Source organism: Periplaneta americana, chromosome 9 (assembly GCF_040183065.1).
Source record: "Periplaneta americana isolate PAMFEO1 chromosome 9, P.americana_PAMFEO1_priV1, whole genome shotgun sequence".
Classification (NCBI taxonomy): domain Eukaryota; kingdom Metazoa; phylum Arthropoda; class Insecta; order Blattodea; family Blattidae; genus Periplaneta; species Periplaneta americana.
The window spans coordinates 72,392,965-72,414,020 of NC_091125.1; the positions used below are offsets into that span (position 1 = coordinate 72,392,965).

Sequence of the window (21,056 nt, forward strand, 5' to 3'; positions counted from 1 at the left end):
GTATGTATGTATGTATGTATGTATGTATGTATGTATGTATGTATTTTATTAGGTTATTTTACGACGCTATATCAACATCTCAGGTTATTTAGCGTCTGAATGAGATGAAGGTGATAATGCCGATGAAATGAGTCCGGGGTCCAGCACCGAAAGTTACCCAGCATTTGCTCGTATTGGGTTGAGGGAAAACCCCGGAAAAAACCTCAACCAGGTAACTTGCCCCGATCGGGATTCGAACCCGGGCCACCTGGTTTCGCGGCCAGAAGCGCTGACCGTTACTCCACAGGTGTGGACTGTATGTATGTATGTATGTATGTATGTATGTATGTATGTATGTATGTATGTATGTATGTATGTATGTATGTATGTATGTATGCATGGGTATATATGTATGTATGTATGTATGTATGTATGTATGTATGTATGTATGTATGCATGTATGCATGCATGCATGCATGTATGTATGTGTAGATATGTGTGTATGTATGTATGTAGTGTTGCTTATAGGAAAGGACATGAAGCATCCCTAATCACTTCAGCCAAAATACGCTTCTTACGCATCTATGATGGAATGAGTTGTGTGTCAATTAATTGTGCTACCTCGGCTAAAGAGGATCACCATTCGCCACATCGTGAATTTCTTTCCAGTCATTAAATACGTCTCTGTTGGTGGTCTGCCTTGCCTAACATTTATATTATATGTCGTCATGACGCCGTTAGTCAAGCAAGAATGAGGGAGGATCTCTGGAGCCGCTTATGCAGATGTATAAGTAATTCAGAATCCAATCCTATTGCCATCTACCAATCTTTGATAAACCGCAAGGAGTTCTCACTATGGAGGACGATAGATTCGGAGTCACTCAGACACAAGTCGTGCCCTATTCTTCGATACGGATAATGAATGATGTAATAACGAGGGAAAAACGGAAAACCTCGAGAAAAATCCTCATAGTATTAGTTTTGTCCATCACAAATACGACTTTGGGGCGCTAAATCAGCACTCTGTCGACTGAGATACCAAGACGGCTATGCTTGTGTGTATGTGCATTAAGGCATGAATATATTCCCTAAGAAAGATGTGTGTACCATACCGGGTACTAATATTGGCCTCGTTGGTAACCGTGAAATTCGTAGTCAGTGCGTTGGAGAAGATTTGAGCCGCGCAACGCTACGCCGCCGTAATGCTGCTGTAATGGGGCTGATTATAATATTAATTATGAAACGTTAGTTGGCATTGTAATTAGTAGTAAACGCTGTAATGCGCCGCTTAATGTCAGCGGCTCTTGTTACGGAACTGGTTTCCAGTTGCGGGATCGAACCGGGCTCAGCCATCGCTCACTTCTCCAAAGATCCTTGATCCTATTCGTTCTGATATCTTATTCAAGTGAAAACTGATAAATGAACAAAAAATGAAAGTTCAGGACCTTGTGAATTCGGGTGAAGTACATTTCAATCTTTTTTGTCGTAAGGTAATATTTCCTCAATGTTTATTAATATTAAACATCGTTGACTGGGTTATTACAATGTTGCACTCTTTCGTCAGTCTTTCCAGTTCATATCGCAGTGAGTCGAAGAGTTTGAAACAAGTTGTAGTGAGATATTCCCGTTTTCCATTTCATCTCATCACTTGACTCTTTATCATCAGTCTTGCGTAAATGAAGATGCACGTTTGCGTCTTGCACAGTAGGAGCGTCTGAGGAATATCGAAAAAAGGATAATGAAGGCAGTTACTACAATCTACCATAAGGTAGTGCATGTAGGAATTGAATGTGTGAATTAAATTGTAGGCTATATGGAAACAGATGGAAAGGGAAAGTTGGGAAAATTGATAACAGTATTTAGAAATTAATACACCCATTTTTTTAAATATATTTGAAGTCTTAGGAGAAGATGCTTTGAATTATAATCCTCTAAACTTCACGAGACCGGAACATAGGCAGGCTACATAACATATATAGGCTACATTTTCTGGATGATGGGCTAATAGCGATGATTATGTTGATTGAGAAGATCTTTACTCCTTACGCGCTACTCCAGGAGAAGGATATTAAGGTAGAGATAAACAATAATGTATGCGCAACTAAAAGACATTTATGAAGTAAAAATAAAAAGAAACGTTTGTGTTAAGGGGTTAGGCATAGCTTACAGAAGTAAAATTTTGGAAATATTCAACATTTTTTCCTCCATTACTATATTTTCTACAATAATGAAAATTAGCATGTGTAAAACATTGTTCTTCTGCTACATGAAAAAAATATTTTTACGAAGAATTATTATTTCTTTTTTTCCAAAATTCAGTTCACTGTGCAGTGATGAAGCGTTTCCCACGTAACTAAAAAATTATCCAACATTCTGTGATTAATTTTTATGTGTATTTATGCATGTCATATCTACAATATGATGCAAGATCACTTTTCTACCTTTGATAGGTTTTCTGATAAAAAATAAATTCATTTAAAAATTGTCAAATATCAGTATTCTCTTCTAACACAAAATTAAAAAAATATATATTACTTGTTAAGGGATGTAGTTGAAAGAGCATGCTATTGTAAACGAGAGTTTCAGCAATAAAATAAAAGCGAGAGAACATTAAAAAGGTACCAAGTTTATGAGTTATGAGGGAAACGTTTCATCACTGCACAGTGAAATGCCACCATAATGAATTTTGGAATATATATATATATATATATATATATATATATATATATATATATTGTAAATTTTTATACTGAACAACAATGTCATTTTATTATCTCAACAATAACTCTTCACTTTCTACAATTTAATTTCACTCCCGTCAACAATGGGATTTGCTCTCCACACAGTAACACAGTATTCGTTAGTGCACTCCACAGACGACAATGACAATTTACTTGGACTATTACGAACAACAATGAACTGTTAATCTTAACTAATATTCACAAAGCACTATTTACAACACAGAACTGTCAGTTCTCAGTTCACAGCTCGTTTTTCTTGGCTAGTTCTTCTAGCTCAGTCACTCGCGTTCACAGAATCTCGAACCCCAGACCTTCAGAGACGATCCGCTGAACTTCGAACTCAGGTCCTCCAACTGCGGTCCACTGCACTCGAACTCCGGGCTTCAGGCGCCACAGTTACGGACACAACTCAAGTCGCGCTCTGGTTTCGAAGCTGGCTTCACTAACTCGCTTACTGTCCAAATCTGCCTGTAACAACGCTGGCTTACTGACTGACTGACTGACTCACTGACGTTCACTTGCGCGTTGTATTTATAACTAAGCCACAGTTTCTGGAGAGTTCGCGATCTCGCGAACAATCCACAGACGTCCAGACTTCACTGGATTTCTCCGCTCAGTCACCAGCTGCTACTTCCCCTCTCTCCCGCGGCCCAGAATGCCGCCGTTTCTCCTCTCCTCTCCATGCCGCGCGCCGCCCCCCAGTGCTCCGTGGAGCCCGTGTCGACTCCCGCGAGACTCTTGCGGGACGCGTGTTCGAGTCTCGAGGTGGCTGTCACAATATATTATATAATTCTTTTTTAATCGTAATTTTTTTTTCATATAGCAGGACAGTGTTCTACACATACCAATTTTAATTATTGTACAAGATACAGTAATGGAGGAAAAAATGTTGAATATTTCCAAAAAATTTACTGCTGTAAGCTATACCTAACCCCTTAAACGCTGTGAGTTGTGATGCATGTGAGTTGTAATTTGAAGTAATATCTACGAATAATATAAACCTTGGAATATCTAGCTACCAGGTATTCCGTGAAAGTGTTATTTCTCGGTGCTCTAGCTGCCACTAAGATGGTCGTTGGAACAGGGTTTGCGGATTCAAAACCCGGGCGAAGGCGCTGAATTTTAAATGTCTATCTATCCCCGGGAGGGAAGCAGAGCTGGAAGAAGGGTGTCGTAGATCTGCAGTAGGCCTTTGTAAAAAGAACCATGACCATGACCAGGAGGTTGCTCAATGGACACAAAAACAGTGCCTTAAGGGCGCGTTAACTTGTTTCAACCATATATGACGTCAAACTTCTTATATATCACTTCACGACATGATGGATAGGCTACTATATTTGCATGATATAGTACAAAAAAACTGCGTCACAATTCGTGCAGAGCCCCTTTTAACCAAATGTCTAGAAGAATCCACTTTATCTCGGAAACCCAGGTAAGGGTCCGTTCATATGGTGTGGGAATTTCTCGAAACGGGCATTTATTCGAGTCAATTTCGTTCGAACTGAAGTGTATATACAGTTCGATTTTTTCCCGCATGTAACTTAAATCTCATTATGCAGGGGACTCGATTGACAACATGGGAATCAGATTTATAACAATCTGTGAGATTTATTCAAAATCATAAGCGTTTAATACGAACGTTTCTTTTTATTTTTACTTTATAAATGTCTTTCCGTTGCGGATACATTATTGTTTATCTTCACCTTAATACGATGAAAGAGTAATGGAACGGAGAAAAATTCTCTCCGTTCCATTACTCTTTCATCGTATGATGACGCAGAATATCTGCATGGAAATATCATATGTACTTCGGTACATTAAAATAATATATATTCACCTTAATATCCTACTCCTGGAGTAGCGCGTAAGGGGTCAAGATCTCAGTCGATTTCGTCCGGACTGAAGTGTATACATCATGGGTGTTCAAACGCTTAGGCTAGAACCAGGAAATATTGCACATCAAGCATGCAGTGCTAAAGGTCAATAACTTTCCATATAAAATAGAAAAAACGATCTTAAAGAATATGCGCTGCGGGTTGTTTACGCCAGGGGTTACCTCGTACGAGTTACAATTGGACATCTATGGTATACACAGTTATATTTTTTTCTCGTATGTAACTTAAATCTTATTATGACGGGAAAAAGTACACTGCAGTCCGCAAGAAATCGAGTGGAATAAATGCCCGTTTCGACAAATTTCCGTACAATGTGAACGTCTATAATCCAGTAGAATCTAAAGGCTAGTTCACAATAAACCGGGAACGGAAACGACAACGAAAACAAGAACGGAAATATTGTTAAAATAAATGTATTTAAATGTGAGCATTCACAATAGTTAATTGTGGGATTTGTAGTGCTCTGCACACAAGTCATACTACCAGTATTGAAATAACACTTCTGTATCCCTTCTCTGTGCAATTAAATAATAAATTCCTTTGCACATACACTTGTTGTCCATGACTTGTATGATACCAGTTTATTGTAAAATGGAAACTAAATGGTATTTTGCAAACCACATATACATTTTCATCCTGCATTTTATGCAATAGTAATGATAAAATAATAATAATAATAATAATAATAATAATAATAATAATAATAATAATAATAATAATAAATAATTAGTAGACCCGTAATAACAGTAGTAATACCAGCAGCGACAGTTGCAGTGGCAGTGGCAGTAAAATAGCAGCAGCAAAGTTATTCTACATTAATTAATGGACGTGTCATTAAAAGAAGTGTTTGTTGGTAATGAATTAAAAACTTTTATGTTGTATAGTAATACATATATAGTAAACGTGTCAGTCATGTCTGACTATACCTTTTACTGGACTGATTAACAGCAGGAAAAACTAAGCCTACTGACTGCCGATAACTCGTGTTTGATAATACGCGAGCTGTGTTTATAAATATTACAGTAATTGAATAGGTCATAGAAAAAGGACCCATCTAAAAAATTAAACATTTTCAGAAGATTGAAAAAACTGAATACTATTCTATTATTTCCTATACTGAGCACAACTTCCTTCAAACTGTAAAAGGCTTGGAGTCGACTTAAAGGTCGGTTCAGAAAAACCAAGGCTTCAGTGGATCTCTCTTTCACTCAATGTGTGCGTCTCACAATGGACTGTATTTTAATGCAATAAAACCATTTTCAGAAAAAGTATAGATGGGTCCTTTTTCTACTGAACAATTCAATTAGTACTGTAAGTGAATATCGCAATAACAATGGCAATACTTACAGTCATGTTCTGCATTTTGAAAAGCACTTTATCTCTAACTTTAAAAAATGTAGCTTGGTAGTTGTGTCAATTTTTACCGTAAACTATCTCAACAACCAAGTTTAATGATTAAGTATTTCGTATAAATAATAATATAATATCATATAAATAATTTAAGTTGTCTTGTCTGAAGAAGTTTGTGATTAGATTAACTATTCTGTATAAAACGCTTCTAAATAAAGAATAGATATGGTTTTATACAGTTCTTCTGACATATCATTGTTACATGTCGATGAAGAAGTACTCATAAAGTAGCTACTCTAAATAATTCGGAAAATAACTATCAAACAGGAATATTTATTTTGAAAAATCCTATGTAAGGTTTCGATAACAACATTTCTTCTACAAAATTGAAAACGGTGAGTATAACATTGAAACAAGTAAACGTGTTTAATTTTATAGGCTCTAGGTTCGCATGAAGTTGAAAAGGTTTTTCACAAGATAAATTCTCCGTTAAAAGACATTAAATTCGCCAGCCACTACAAATCACTCCCATTCTCGACAAAGGGATAGATGCAAGCATAATTGGATAGGTTTACATGGTACAAGAATGAATAAATGCGTATTACTTTTACAAATTTTACTATCAACCGAGAAGAAAAAGAGGCTTGCAAGAACTAGAAACGTGTAACACGACATTGATTTGTTTATCGAAAGGGACCATCTGGTCTAACATTCCTGAAGAATAATGGTATTATTATTATTATTATTATTATTATTATTATTATTATTATTAATTTATTTTATGCGGCCGCAGTGTGCATCATAACTATAGTACATCACTATCGTGATTTCGAATCTCGTCTAACATAAGACGAGGAAACTGATCGTTTTCAGTAAGACTTTTAACTGAGAAATCGCCATGAGCTCATGTCTGGAGAATCCCACCTTGTGAGTAAAGGTAGTCTATAAGATCGAAAAGAAAACAAAATACCTACATATTTCTATAAATCTCCCAATTAATATAAAATTATGATGTTATACAATATTTTATTTATAAGTCCACATTCACAATATGAGAACAGCAGAACTAACGGATCGTGCTGAATTTTTATTTTAAATTAAAGAATATTTATCGCATTCCACAGGAAGCTGCTGCGATCCTCTCCACATGAATACCCGCAACATGTCCAGGGAAATTAGAAAACACCCCAAGCTACGTAATACATAGATTTTAGATAGATAATTGTAGCAATTACTGACAACTTCAATACATAAACATCGATCATACAATTAACGGCCGCATCATAATTAAACGTGCACAGTTAAGTCAATCAATCTATCGACACAGCAGCTGTGCAATAGTGGGTCTAGTCGAGTAATAAAAGTGCCAGTTCATATGAGAAAAACACACAAATTCGCTGTATCAAGTTGCTAACTTGACAGCAATTAAATTTACGCACATGTTGACAAGGGGAGGAAACAAAGTAGGGCCTACACAGTACACGAGATCTTGTTCAGGTATAATCGCATTGTTAATAAGTGTGTTGAAAGTCGTAAATTTCACATGTTTCAACACTACATGTATTCTAGACTGTAAGTAAAACAGCAACAGATAAAGGTCAGTTTTAACGTTGAACGGAAACTATGAACACAGGTTTATTCTTTATTAATGTGACATCACGGCTATACAGCAAACTAGAAAAATATAAAATTGAAACAGTCAGTTTGTTTATTTTCTAGGCTCGTTGGCAACTAATGACAATAATATTTCTTTAGAAATTGGTAATCAACTTATGTCTGTCAACAAATCATATTATGTCCTTGTAAACCATTTCAAATCACGCCTCTTACCCAGAAAAACAAAAATCCAGTTATGTAAAACATTAGTAACATATGTCATAACATACGCCTCAGAGAACTGGACCTTTACCAGAGATGATGAAACAAGGCTAGGTGTATTTGAAGAAAGATCCTTCGAAGAATAAGTGGCCCTATTTTTGAGGACGGAAATTGGAGAAAACATATTATAATAAATTCCATGAAATCTCGAGTGACTCAGCATAAACTGCATTATTAAAATAAAAATACTGAGATGGACGAATCATGTAACACGTATAGATGACAAAGATGTATAAAGAGAGTACTGACCGTCCGAGTGATAATGCCGCATCACGCTTCTCCCATCCGTTTCTGCTGGCCCCTCTGTAAAGGCTTGTGGCTGGAATGTCTTAGCTATTTCCTGAAAACACGCTGTTCGGAATTGGACTTGTACGTAATATTATACAACTGGACACCGTTAAGTAAATAACTGTCACGTGATTTCCCCCGTTTCAATGACCCTGCGACATAACCACTCGGACGGACAGTACAGACCGATTATTTAGTCCTGACAGCTCAGCGACGCGAAAGAGGGGAAGTAATCAGAGGAGTGGGGAGAGTTCCGGAGTAGAGATAAGGGCGAGCAGTAGGTAAAGGCAAGCGAGTTAATAAACCAAACATCCCTTGGAGTACCTAACTAAATGGACTCGCCTGTCCCACGCACACATCTCCGGCGACTGTCAGGACTAAATAATTGTACTGTACTTAATAGTCGTAAAAACTCCGGTGTCCAGCAATGCAGACCTATGCTCAGATGGTTAAATTGAATATAAAATGATCTGAGGAAGCTTGGCCGCAGAAATTGTAATAAGATACCGTAACCCAGGACAGAAAAAGATGACAATCGAACTGTCGATGATGATGATGATGATGATGATGATGACGACGACGACGACGACTAAAGCGGAAAGACAGCGTCAGGGTGACCACATGTTATGATAGCATCACAGTGTTTTTGTCTATTGTGAGATTTAGAAAAATGTAAATGTGGGTTTATGGTAATTATAGTCAGGGACATGAAATTTCTGGACAGACAAAATACCACTGCTTTACCTAAACCTGTAGTAAATAAATTCTCTCTTATCGTCTTCCTACATACCTCTCTCTGCTAGCAAATTCATAATTACAACGAAACAAAATGGCGAAAAACAGATCCCTAAAGTCTTATAAACGTGCACAACTCTCTCTTCTTTCTCCATCAAGTGGAGAGTTCGACACTTCCACATCAGCTGATTCAGGAACTTATCCTTCCTCTGTTTTTTAGTTTATGATTTACTATTAGAATGGCACAACGGTGGACTCCTACGACATACGATCTGCATCACGTCAGGCCAGGAAATAAATTACATGCGCTTGTACTACGAAAACTCACTAATCATTTCTGAATTTAAGAATTTATTTATCCGAAAAAATATTCGATCTTATTTCTGATGGGAACACACTTAAATATACACACTTTTCACAAGAAGAAATATCAGGAAGGAACGCGATAGGACAGATTTCAGATATAGGCCTACTGTACCTCCAATTCAACTAAAACATTAAAATGTAGAACCGCTCTCTTTTATAAAAAAAATCTGATATTTCCTTGATGAAGTACCTAACACATGTATGTTAATTACGAGCTGAGAAAGAAATCCACAAATAGCAAATCAAAAATAAAAATGTTCTGTCAGCATGATGATGGTAGTGGTAATTGTGGTGATGGTAATGGTAGTGATTTTGTTGGTTGTGGTGGTGGTGTTGTTGTTGGGACAGTGGTAATGAGTGATGGTGGTTGTAGATCATATTAGGCCTACTAGTGACAATAATTGTGATTGTGGTCGTGTTAAGGATGATAGTGTTATTATTTCGGTGATGGCTGTTGAAGGCCTATGTATAGGTTTGGGATGATGATGCTCATGATGATGATGCAAGTGATGTAACAATGATAGTGATGGCGCTTCTGGTGATTGCGATGATGATGGTGATCGTAATGGTGATGACGACGGCGATGGTGATAATGACGGCGCTGATGAAATTCTTTTATGTCAACGATTCAAGTAGTTTGTAACGAATTCCAACATAAGACATCCAAAGGATCTGCAAACCAATATTCTCTTAAGTCACTTAATGGGCGATAATGTGGCCGAATTTTGGTACTGAAACTTAGGCCTAGCTCTGATTTGTGGTAAGTCAAATGGGACAGGTTCACATTCTGGTAAATTTTATGCACGTATAGTAATAGAAAACGAGATTTTGAAGCGGTTTTTCTTCGAGTATTTAACAGACTCTGATATACAGTATATTCATGAGAGATGTCATTGAAGGTTACAATTAGGATGACCACCGGAGTAGCTCTCAGGTCGTAGACGCGTTTGTGGCTGTTAGGAAATTGCTCTAGGGCGTGGGTTCGATTCCCGCTTGGACTCATTACCTGGTTGGATTTTCTCGAGGTTTTTCCAACTCTAAGGCGAATGTCGAGTGTTCATATGGCGAATCCTCGTCCTCATTTCGCCAAATATAATCCCGCTGTCATCAATTCCATTGACGCATTGTTATATAGCCTAAACGACTAAAAACAATGAGGATTTATCTATGGAAAGGCGTGATGAAGGCGACTGAGGGACAGCCTGTGGCGGACGGCTCGAGTCTTGCTCTCAACTTTGATCTAATTAAGTTTAACTCGAGTGAAGTTCATCAAGATGGCGGGATCGATTGTAGCGCATAGTTGGCGAGTTGCGCAACTAATATTGCGGAGGGGAGGCGCCCCAATTAGGGGCACAAGTTACAAGTCTTCACGTATAATTACCCTGCCAAGATTCTGCAACGAAATGGCTATAGCGGCACCGGGTGTTCCGAAACACAATGTCGGATTAGCCACAGTGGTGGGTTCAAATATAAACTTTCTTAACTGCCAAAAAGTACTGTAGGAGTCATGCGAATCTAGAATAGTTGATGCACTGGTTTTCGATACTGGAGCGGGAGACACGTGTTTAAATCCCAGAGAAGTTCAATGATTTAAAATGATGTGTTGGGGCAGTTTACTTGGTGTTATTCTATCGTCCATATCGTCACTTAGTAATTTTTCAGTTTACTCATTATTTTATTACTTTTTTCAATTTACTCATCATTTTAATAATCATGTTGTATCCATGATGTATCAAATCAACTATCACGTCATTTAACTACGTGTATAGCGATTTCTCCTGACTACTGGTCGAATTTTGCACATACCCAATGTCTCCAAATTAACTTATGTGAAAATGATGCGCATGACATAGGCCTATAACAATTTTAGTAAACAAGTTAATACGCTTTTATTTGAAATGAAAAAAGCAATGGTAGTCTCCTTGTTGCGCGTGGATTAATTTTCACACATTGAATTAGATTTATAACTCTCTGACTCAATGCTTGCTATTTGAACAAAACAATGTGGTTCCAATCTGATCACAGTAATTATTAACTGCTAACACCGGAACCTTTTAACATCTATGTCATTTGCAAATACAAATAGGTTTACTGATTTTATTAAACGGAAAATAATATTAGAATTGACTACAATACACAAATAGCTACTAATGACAAACACAAAGCTACTTAAATTTTACAAGTTATAAATTAAATAAATTATCTTACTTTTGGGGGTATAAAGAAAACTTCTTATGTACAATCCAGAAATCTGTTTTAATATTTGGGTGCATGTTACTCGTAAATGATTTCAAGATAATTAACTATAAATGCTAATATCATTTGCAACATGATAAAGTAAGTTAATTGTTGTCACATGCGTTAAGTGTGTAAACTTTACAACACGAAAGTAGCCTATGTGTAATCGTCGCGATTTTTTGTATGACCGTATGTCAAATAGATGATTTACTTGGATATTTACGATGTGGTAAATGAAAGGAAGTCCCGCGCAGTGGTGTCACGGTCTAAGGCATCCCGCCTAGGACCCGCGTTACGGAATGCGCGCTGGTTCGAGTCCTCATGGGGGAAGAAATTTTCTCATAAAATTTCGCCCAGTGTATGGGATCTGTGCCCACTCAGCATCGTGATTCACTTGGGGAGCTACGATAGGTAGCGAAAATCCGATTTCGCAAACCAGCTCTAACGGCTGGTGGGGATCATCGTGCTAACAACACGATACCTTCATTCTGGTTGGATGATCGTCCACCTCTGCTTCGACATGTGGACGTGAGGCCAGCAGCCGGCTGATCGGTCTTGGCCCTGCAAAGAGCTGTAGCGACATGGATTTTCTTTTAAATGAAAGGACAAGGAGTTCTAGTAGGTCTATTATCCTATTGGTCTGAGTTCTTGGCATCAAAGAAACAAAATATAGCTAAATAAATAACTACTGCAACTATTAAATGTATACGCTATGTTAAAGATTGTAATAAAGCGAAGTAGAATAATAAATCTAAAAGCTAATAGAATCTCGAAATAATTGTAGTGGAAAACATAAAACATATCAATTGTCATTTAAATAGAAAGAACGAAGATAAAGGTGCCTAAAACAAATTGTGCGATACAAATCAAGAAGACACTACAGATCTCGTGACGCAATCCATGGACGCAAACACTGATAGTGATGAAAAATTCATCGTCCTTGGTGGGGTTTGAATCGGCGGACGTCGGAATGAGAAGCAAATCTCGTAATTATTAGCAAGACTATACAAATTTTGGATTAAGCATTCTGCACTACAGTTATGTAACTTACAAATAAAATCTGATATGATTAACTCAGCTCACGCGAGAGTGTGAACTGTGAAGTAACTGGCGCCTCTTGCCCGGTTGTTGCGCAGCTGCGTAATTGCGCCGCTTACAGCAATTGCAGACAATTGGGTCTTGCAATACGCAAATCGGTCACACTTCCACGCGCTCGACCGGATACATGCTCTATCGATTTTATTTGTTTGTACAACATGGCGGACAGCTTTTAGGCTTTATAGAAACCACCTGTCTGACATCACGGCTACCTACAAGCTAGTTATTGTCCTCAATGTCTTGTATTTACCGTAATTCTTTCTGATCAGAAACATTGCCAGTTCAAAACCAGTCGATTAAAATATGTAACAGAAGATTTTTCCCGGGAGAAAAATGAAGCTACGGTGTTATATTATGTCACACTAAAGTACTGACATATTAGAGAACCTCATGAAATGTGACAGATTCTCAACAAACTTTGCATCGAACGTCTACAGGTGCAGATGCGTCTTCTGGTGAACTCATGCTCTTCATTATCAAGAAATTCGTGAAAATTTTCCACCGATACTTTTGTAGCACTTACCACTGTTATCTTCGACTATTATCCTATCATTCGACCTAGGGATAATACATTCCATCTTGCAAGCATCGGCGCCTCACAAATAAAAATGAAACAATATCAAACTTGCTGAATCCATGCGGGTTTTAGGACAAATATCTAGAGACAAATTGTATTCAATTTATGGTTCAAAATTTCAACAGTATACAGCTACATGACTAAAATGATAATAGAGTAAATCACCAGATTATGAGCCGACATTACATAAAAGGGAACTTGACTACATTCAAACCACTAAGAAAACGAATTTGTTGACAGAAGTTTCTATTTCTTCCAAATTATACGAAAGCGAAACATAGACTTAATAAAAGCAATGAAAGGATAGAAGTGACTGATATCGACTGCAACATAACAGATTAGCAAATAAATGAAGATATAGGGGATGAATAGAAAGATCATACTCCGAGATGTTGGATAACATACATGCAATGGGCGCGTTCAAATACACCACAATAATTCAGGGGTCATCTTATAAACCAGGGCTGGTCATCGGGAGCGGAACCAGACTCTAAACGGGGACACTTAATTATTCATCCGTTACTGAATCAACGCTGCGCGGTGTTCAGCGGGGAAGGAAGGGGATGAAGAGAAATCATATGTCTCCCCGTGAGAGAGTAGAATCCGCTCTTGCTGCCCAGCCCTGTTATAAATCGAGAATATGGAGGGAGCATTCTCTGGAGAGGGAACAGGTGTGACAAAATCTAACTAGTGAAATATAGTGCTGCTGATAGTGGTGGTGGTGGTGTTGGTGGTGGTTGTGGTGGTGGTGATACTACAGTATAGGCTTTTACACGCTATCACGAGGTCTATAGCCTATATAACCTAGATATAAGCCTATTTGAAGTACGATTTTCAATCTCTCCAAAACTGTGTTTACTTGTATGTAGTCCATTCATTTTACTTTTTCCGACCTACCCATGGACTTATGGTATGAGACAAGTGGAAGAAACTAATCTAAGTCAGTGAAGGAATTCGCATTGATAATGTATCACGATCACGACTTTCATGTAACTTCAGGGCTGCGTCTTCTCCGTGGCGAACGCCATGACCAACCCCTTTTGAATTAGGAGAATTTTCCTAATTTAAACAACTCTCAGTGTCCCGCATAGAATTTGACTTGTCTGATAAAATGAAAAACACTGCATGATCCATGTATGAACCTCCAAGAAAATTTAATTAAGTATATTATAGAATGACAATACAACTGTTATGTTTGTTTCGAAGGTGGCAGGCAAATAAGCCCAATAACTTTGAGCATTAATAAATGAAGTCAAGAAGAACTTGCAGCTAGCGCTGTGTAATGAAAGAAGAGCGCGCTAATAACTCTAGTTCACGGAACATCGTAACGCATTATATCTACATATTTGAGGCTGAATGCATCGCTAAAGCCTTGGTTTTTCTGAACCGACGCATGCGACATGCGAGGTACGTGGCCCTCCTCGCACAAATCCGGACTACACGAGAGATAGTGACTGGTTTCTATAACTGCCGGATGCGAGGTCTGCGCACCTCGCAACTACTGTATAGAAACCACTCACTATCGCTCGTGTAGTCCGGATTTGTGCGAGGAGGGCTACGCACCTCGCACATCGCATGCGTCGGTTCAGAAAAACCAAGGCTTAAGATTACAATTACACACAAAAACTCCCAAGTATCTGACGTTGCACGATATAAAAATCATTTAAATAGGTGTAATGTCTTAAAGGTAGCCTATAAGGATTTAAAAATACCACGTATTTTTGTAATGATCCTGTATCTTAAAAAATTAATACAAGATATGAACATTTACAATTAAATGAAGATTTCCGTTATGTTGAATTGAAAAAGCGAAATCAGTTAACACTGAACTAATGCAAGTGTCTTGTCACAAGGATGTTATAGTTTACAATTGCAGCAGATTATTTGAGAAAGGACGCATTTGTAAATTATTCTGTTATACTAGAAACTTGAGATTTCAGAGAATATAGTATGCTCCTCAGTAAAGAAATGAGTGCAGAAGTCTTATAATTGTTGTAGTCGTACTGACGAGAACTGTACCTTTAAAATTACATTAACACGATGGGGTTACGATGTAACCACAAATGTAGTCTTTATAGACTCTGGGTATAAATCACTTGACATGCAATCTATATATTTGATTAAGATCCGGAAGGTATCCATTTGATATTATAAAACCAAACACTGTACCTAGAAAGTACATATTCGTGATGGAACGCTGTAGTAAAAAGGTTTCTGGAGTAGAAAGGGGGACAGTCTGGTGAATAATTAATTAATGCTATTCTTTTAAGACTTAGAAACTGTCAATTAAGTGGCGTAATAAATCCGAGCACAAAATAACATAAGAAGGTTTTGTACTATATAAGCTCCTGAAACATTTATTTTACAGATCTTATTAATTATTCTCCTTTTGACGCTAATAAGATGTACTAATGGATCAAATGTTTAGGGCTAACCTAACCTGTCTCTAGTTTCATTCCAGCCTAATAGGCTATATTCTAACGTGCAAGTTCGTATGCTTTCTTAACCAAGACAAGGAAGGAGTGGGCTAAGTAGTTGCATCATGCTCTGAGCGCCTACTCACTCAGAAAATAAAATTATCATACTAATTTTTTAGGAAATAGACTTGGACGAAAAATCATTTTACAAGTTACGGCTAAGGCCAAAATATCTTAGTTTCACTGTAATCGAGCTCATATCCTTCTGGTCTATAACGACTTTAACAACTCTGGTAACGCATCGCCCTTTTAAATAAGTACATAAATAATAAAATAAATAAATAATGTTGGTAAAGAAAAATATTAATATATAAACAAAGTCTGAAATCATCCAAGCCAAATTCCTCCTTTATTTGCAGGCATATCTCGAATTTTGCCGAGTTACTGTACAAGTGCGAGTCGAATCTCTGACCACATTTTATAGGCTGACAATACTATTTGATTTGATAAAACTAACTTCAACTAATAGACCTACTAATTTTCATTTTAAAATTACCATCAAATTCATATAATAACAGGTATACGCCTGGAAATAACTTTCACTTAGTACGGTGCCGTTCGAAAATTGATATGGGCAAGTAACAGCCCGCTTAACGGTGATTCAGCGTGTTAGCTCTCGGCAATAAAATCTCGCGACTTATACATTACATTAAATATGTAAATAATTACCTTATAAGTGCTGGAACTATCCGATCATCCTCTCTAATGCATATTTCACATCTTTTAATAAGATTTATATACACACGTTGGACTTGTGTCAATCGATAGACTTGAACCTTAGGCACATGGTTATTTCATTCAATTCATGAACGAATGCCTTCAGCCTAAATTATATCAACTGTGGCCAAACGGCCCGTAAGTAGAACTTGTCGAACTCCCGTTCGAGTTTTGGAAACCACGCCCTTACAAGTTGATTGACATATTTACCGTACTGTACTTAATCCTGTGTGCCCAGTAGCATTTTGTAGGAGGATAGGTAAAGTTTAACAGTGGAAACGTAACATTTTAACATACGGTATTAAATTATCTATACTAATAATAAATCTGTAGCCGAAATTTTTCTGGTAATTTTCGATTTTCCAAAAATAATTGGTCCTAACATAACTTATAATTAACCACCCTGAAACCGAAAATCGCTTTTTGGAAATTTTTGTTTGTATGTCTGTCTGTTTGTCTATCTGTATGTTTGTTACCTTTTCACGCGATAATGGATGAACGGATTTCGATGAAAATTGGAATATAAATTATGTTCGTTGTAACTTAGATTTTAGGCTATATGTCATTCAAAATACATTACTTAAAAGGGGGGTTATAAGGGGGCCTGAATTAAATAAATCGAAATATCTCGCTTATTATTGATTTTTGTGAAAAATGTTACATAACAAAAGTTTCTTTAAAACTAATTTGCGATACGTTTTATTCCTTGAAAAATTTTGATAGGACTGATATTTAATGAGATCAATGAGTTTTAAAATTAAAATAACTGCCATCTAAGGCCGTATAATGAAATAAAAAACAAATGACTTCGTCTATAAGGGGCCTTGGACAGCAACAATCGAAAGCTATGAAAGATAGCCTACAGAGGATGTTTCTGTGTTTGTATGAAGTAATATCGGAAGCTAAATTAACCGATTTGTATAATTAATTATTATTTCACCATTGGAAAGTGTAGTTTCTCTAGATGGACATAATGCTATAATGTTATTACAGTAACTTCTGATATATAATGTAATGTAATATAATATAACATACTATAATATAATATACTATAATATAATATAATATAATATAATATAATATAATATAATATAATATAATATAATATAATATAATATAATATAATATAATATAATATAATATAATATAATATAATATATGTAATGTAATATTATAGTCTATAATATAATTTAAGTTATTTGAAGGGTTCAGAACCATAGCGGGCCAAACGCCATTTACTGAATACGTAGAAAACAAGGGTTAAAATTAAGTTATTACCATAATTCAATGGAAACCTATAACAAGTAAAATAAAGTATAGGCCTACACATTAAATCTAAATGATGTCAATGTTCATTAAACTATGGTTGCATGTAATAAAAATTAGAAACATGTTAAAGGAATTGTCATTGCACCAATGAGTGGTCTCTGGACCAAAATGATCGCATTTTAATTATTTGGATGCAATTTAAATTAAGTATTAAACGATTTATCCTTCTATCAAACACGAATGTTCCCTGGATAAAATGTCCTATTTTAATTATGTAATTACTTTATATTTATTTCTAACGGATGCAGCAGAGCGCACGGGTACGGCTAGTTCTTAATATAAGTTAAGCCTATGTCACGAATATCATAAATTACTATATGTGTTTTTAATGCAAAATAAAATATAAAATGAAGAAACGAAGGAAGATATTTTTCCATACGGTTTTTACCTTCCGCAGTCTCGCAACCAATCTCCTAGCTTTCCTGGATAATAGGTAGTCCTACTGTTTTTTCGCTTGCGAAGTCTTCTTAGAAAGAGACGGATTGTTATGTTCGATTAGATCTGCAGATAGAAGTTATCCGTCTATAAAATTACACTTTCACCAAAAGTAGGCCTATATATACTAATTTTGTTGGCTTAAACATATGTAAACAACATTGTAAATAATATACCAGAATCTGGATAGTTCCGCTATGAAAACTGCATCAATGTTTTATTCCACCTACATATGCGAACAGTTTCTTTTTCGTATACGAAAATCACTAAATCAAAATCGAGATTCAGACTTACACATAAGAATTTGAAGGATCAGCTCATAATTGCAATGACTGATATTATTCCCGATTTCAGACAAGTACCGACACACTTGCGGGAAACGATGAGTAACTTGATAAATCGATGGATTTAAAAAACAGAGTTAAAGAAAATACTAAATTACCTATGTACAGATATGCTTACGTTGTATTATTATCGCCAGATTCGTAGCCCGCCTCTACAAATATACTGTAGGCCAAACTCTCTTTTCCTTGAAGAAACAGCAGGATTGCTGTACAAAAAAGTGTGGATATTTGGATAAATTTTCTTGTCCTCAGTTTTTCAGGAGAGCATTTCCATGTCATATTTAGACGGCGGGTTTGGGATACCTTTACGGCGGCAATAGGTAGATGCACAACGGAGCTTAGACATGTGACGTTACTCTCGTAGATATATTTTGTTAAGAACGCAAAATGATCTGTCAGCCCTTTGCGCGCTGTAGGAACCGAATCTAAGTCAGCAGAGTACTGTGCGCAGTCATAGTGAACAGTTGTCTGACGTTAGTGTCGAGGTTGTTTGTCACAGTGTTTACGTGTACAGTAGAGCGTCTGGTTTAGGCACAGTGAAAACGTAAACAAAGTGCAGGTAACGTGTGGGGGAAGTCGAGCCGTACGATACACACGAGGTTTTAGTTACAATTAATTATATTAATTAATATTAATTGACATATTTTCCAAAAACACACAAAATAAAAGAACACAAATTGCATAACATTATCATATACACATTTTAATAAACAAGGAATTGTAATGTTGAAATAATTCAATATAACAAATCAAATTTTGCTACTTAGTCTATATATGATGTTGTTTTCAAGCAGCATTTTTACGGTCATGAATTTCATTCTCTGTATGACTAACGTAATATGACCAGACTGTACTACCTTTGTTTATGTCCGCAGTATGTGCCCAGTACCGAATATGTAAAAGCTATAGTCAATGCTTGTGTACATTGATTGCTGAAGTATCCAGGTTCCACCCTCTAGTCATATTATAGTTCAATACAATATGCAGTCCACACCTGTGGAGTAACGGTCAGCGCGTCTGGCTGCGAAACCAGGTGGCCCGGGTTCGATTCCCGGTCGGGGCAAGTTACTTGGTTGAGGTTTTTTCCGGGGTTTTCCCTCAACCCAATATGAGCAAATGATGGGTAACTTTCGGTGCTGGACCCCGGACTCATTTCACCGGCATTATCACCTTCATCTCATTCAGATGCTAAATAACCTAAGCTGTTGATAAAGCGTCGTAAAATAACCTACTAAAATAAATAAATACAATATGCAGCATTCTTTTTTAAATAATTAAGGCATTTTTGTTTGGCATTAGCAAAATACATTTCTATATATCTGTCACTTTATTTCGCTTGTTAGTGTTTCCAAGATCTACTTATCTGTGAAGCGAAGAAGTAATAAAAATTGGGATGAAAATGACTTCAGTAAGAGTATATTTAAACATGATACACAATGTTGAAACGGCCCTCGACCCGCGCGCTCGCTGCAGCGACTGACATTTTCTACCCTTCTCCCACGCATCTGTTGTCTCTGTCTCTCACGTCTCATGCTCCATGTGACAACGTCGTACAGCAGCTATAAAAATAGTACTTAGTGGCTTAGGTCATTATGCCTTCTTATTCTGAAACCGCTGTAACAGAATAGGTATCCCTCCAGATCTTACAACAATCGCCGAAGGAAGGTCTGTCAACTTCTTATACTAACGTGTCTTGCTGTTGTTGCAGACGGGCCCGTAGACTTCTCGAGTCGTCCCACGTCCTCAACCACACAGCTGGGCGGGAAAATGGCGCACAGCGACAGTGAAGAAGACGAGATCGACATCGTGGGGGAGCACCACACCTCCTCGCAGCCTATGCTAGTGTGAAGTGAAGTGTAGTGAAGTGAGGTCAAGACAACGCACGGCGCGTTCGGACGCAGTGCTCTGAACAAGAGTCCTCGCATCAAAACTTGAGAGTGCAGTTCAAGCATCGTCGCTCAAGACACAACAAACATAGGGATACTCGGTCCTGAAGAATTCCATTACTACATCAAATTCCTCAAATGAGGAAATAGACAAATTGCCTAACAGTGAAAGCTTTCTTTCCTTTCTGGCTGAAAGAAGCATTGTCCTTGTCGTGAAATGTTCTGCTGAGCTCCCGACAAATAAGCTGGAGTGATTTACTGAAGTCACCTTCAGTTACCGGTACGCGAAACGACAATGTTTAGTTATTTTCTAAGTCTGGGAATGAGCTGCATTATAGAATTAAGTCACAATTGGCGGTTGAACGGAGGGTTGTCCCAACTATCATTTTTCTCCGTGTTAGCAGTTACACTAAATGTACACCCAAACAAAACGCTGCTCTGTCCACTTTTCTGTTTCCGACGAAGAAATGTCACGTTACATGTGCCATTTGTATAGCTATTGGCATTTCGACGTAAGTTGCGCAGCGCGCTTCCGCCTTAGCTAGAAAGATCCTGCCTTACGACTGTCGCATTAGAAATGACGACATATCAACAGCGGATGGAAAAGTAAATCACGAAACATATTTTACCATTGTCGATTTTTATGAAAAGGATAGAAAATGCAGTCATAGAGGAAGAAGCAGCAGCGTTTCTCCGTCCACTCGCCAATTCTGGCTAGTCTTG

The 21,056-nt window shown here is 37.2% G+C and overlaps 1 protein-coding gene across 1 annotated transcript in view; it reads left to right on the forward strand.

Moving 5' to 3' along the window:
• Positions 1-20,401, forward strand: part of LOC138706086 (brain-specific homeobox protein homolog) — a 58,196-nt gene extending 37,795 nt beyond the window's left edge. Inside the window, exon 4 of the mRNA XM_069835026.1 lies at positions 20,156-20,401. Coding sequence (XP_069691127.1) covers positions 20,156-20,295 — 140 coding nt within the window. The 3' untranslated portion in view covers positions 20,296-20,401. The remainder of the gene's footprint in view (positions 1-20,155) is intronic.
• Positions 20,402-21,056: the final 655 nt, after the last annotated feature.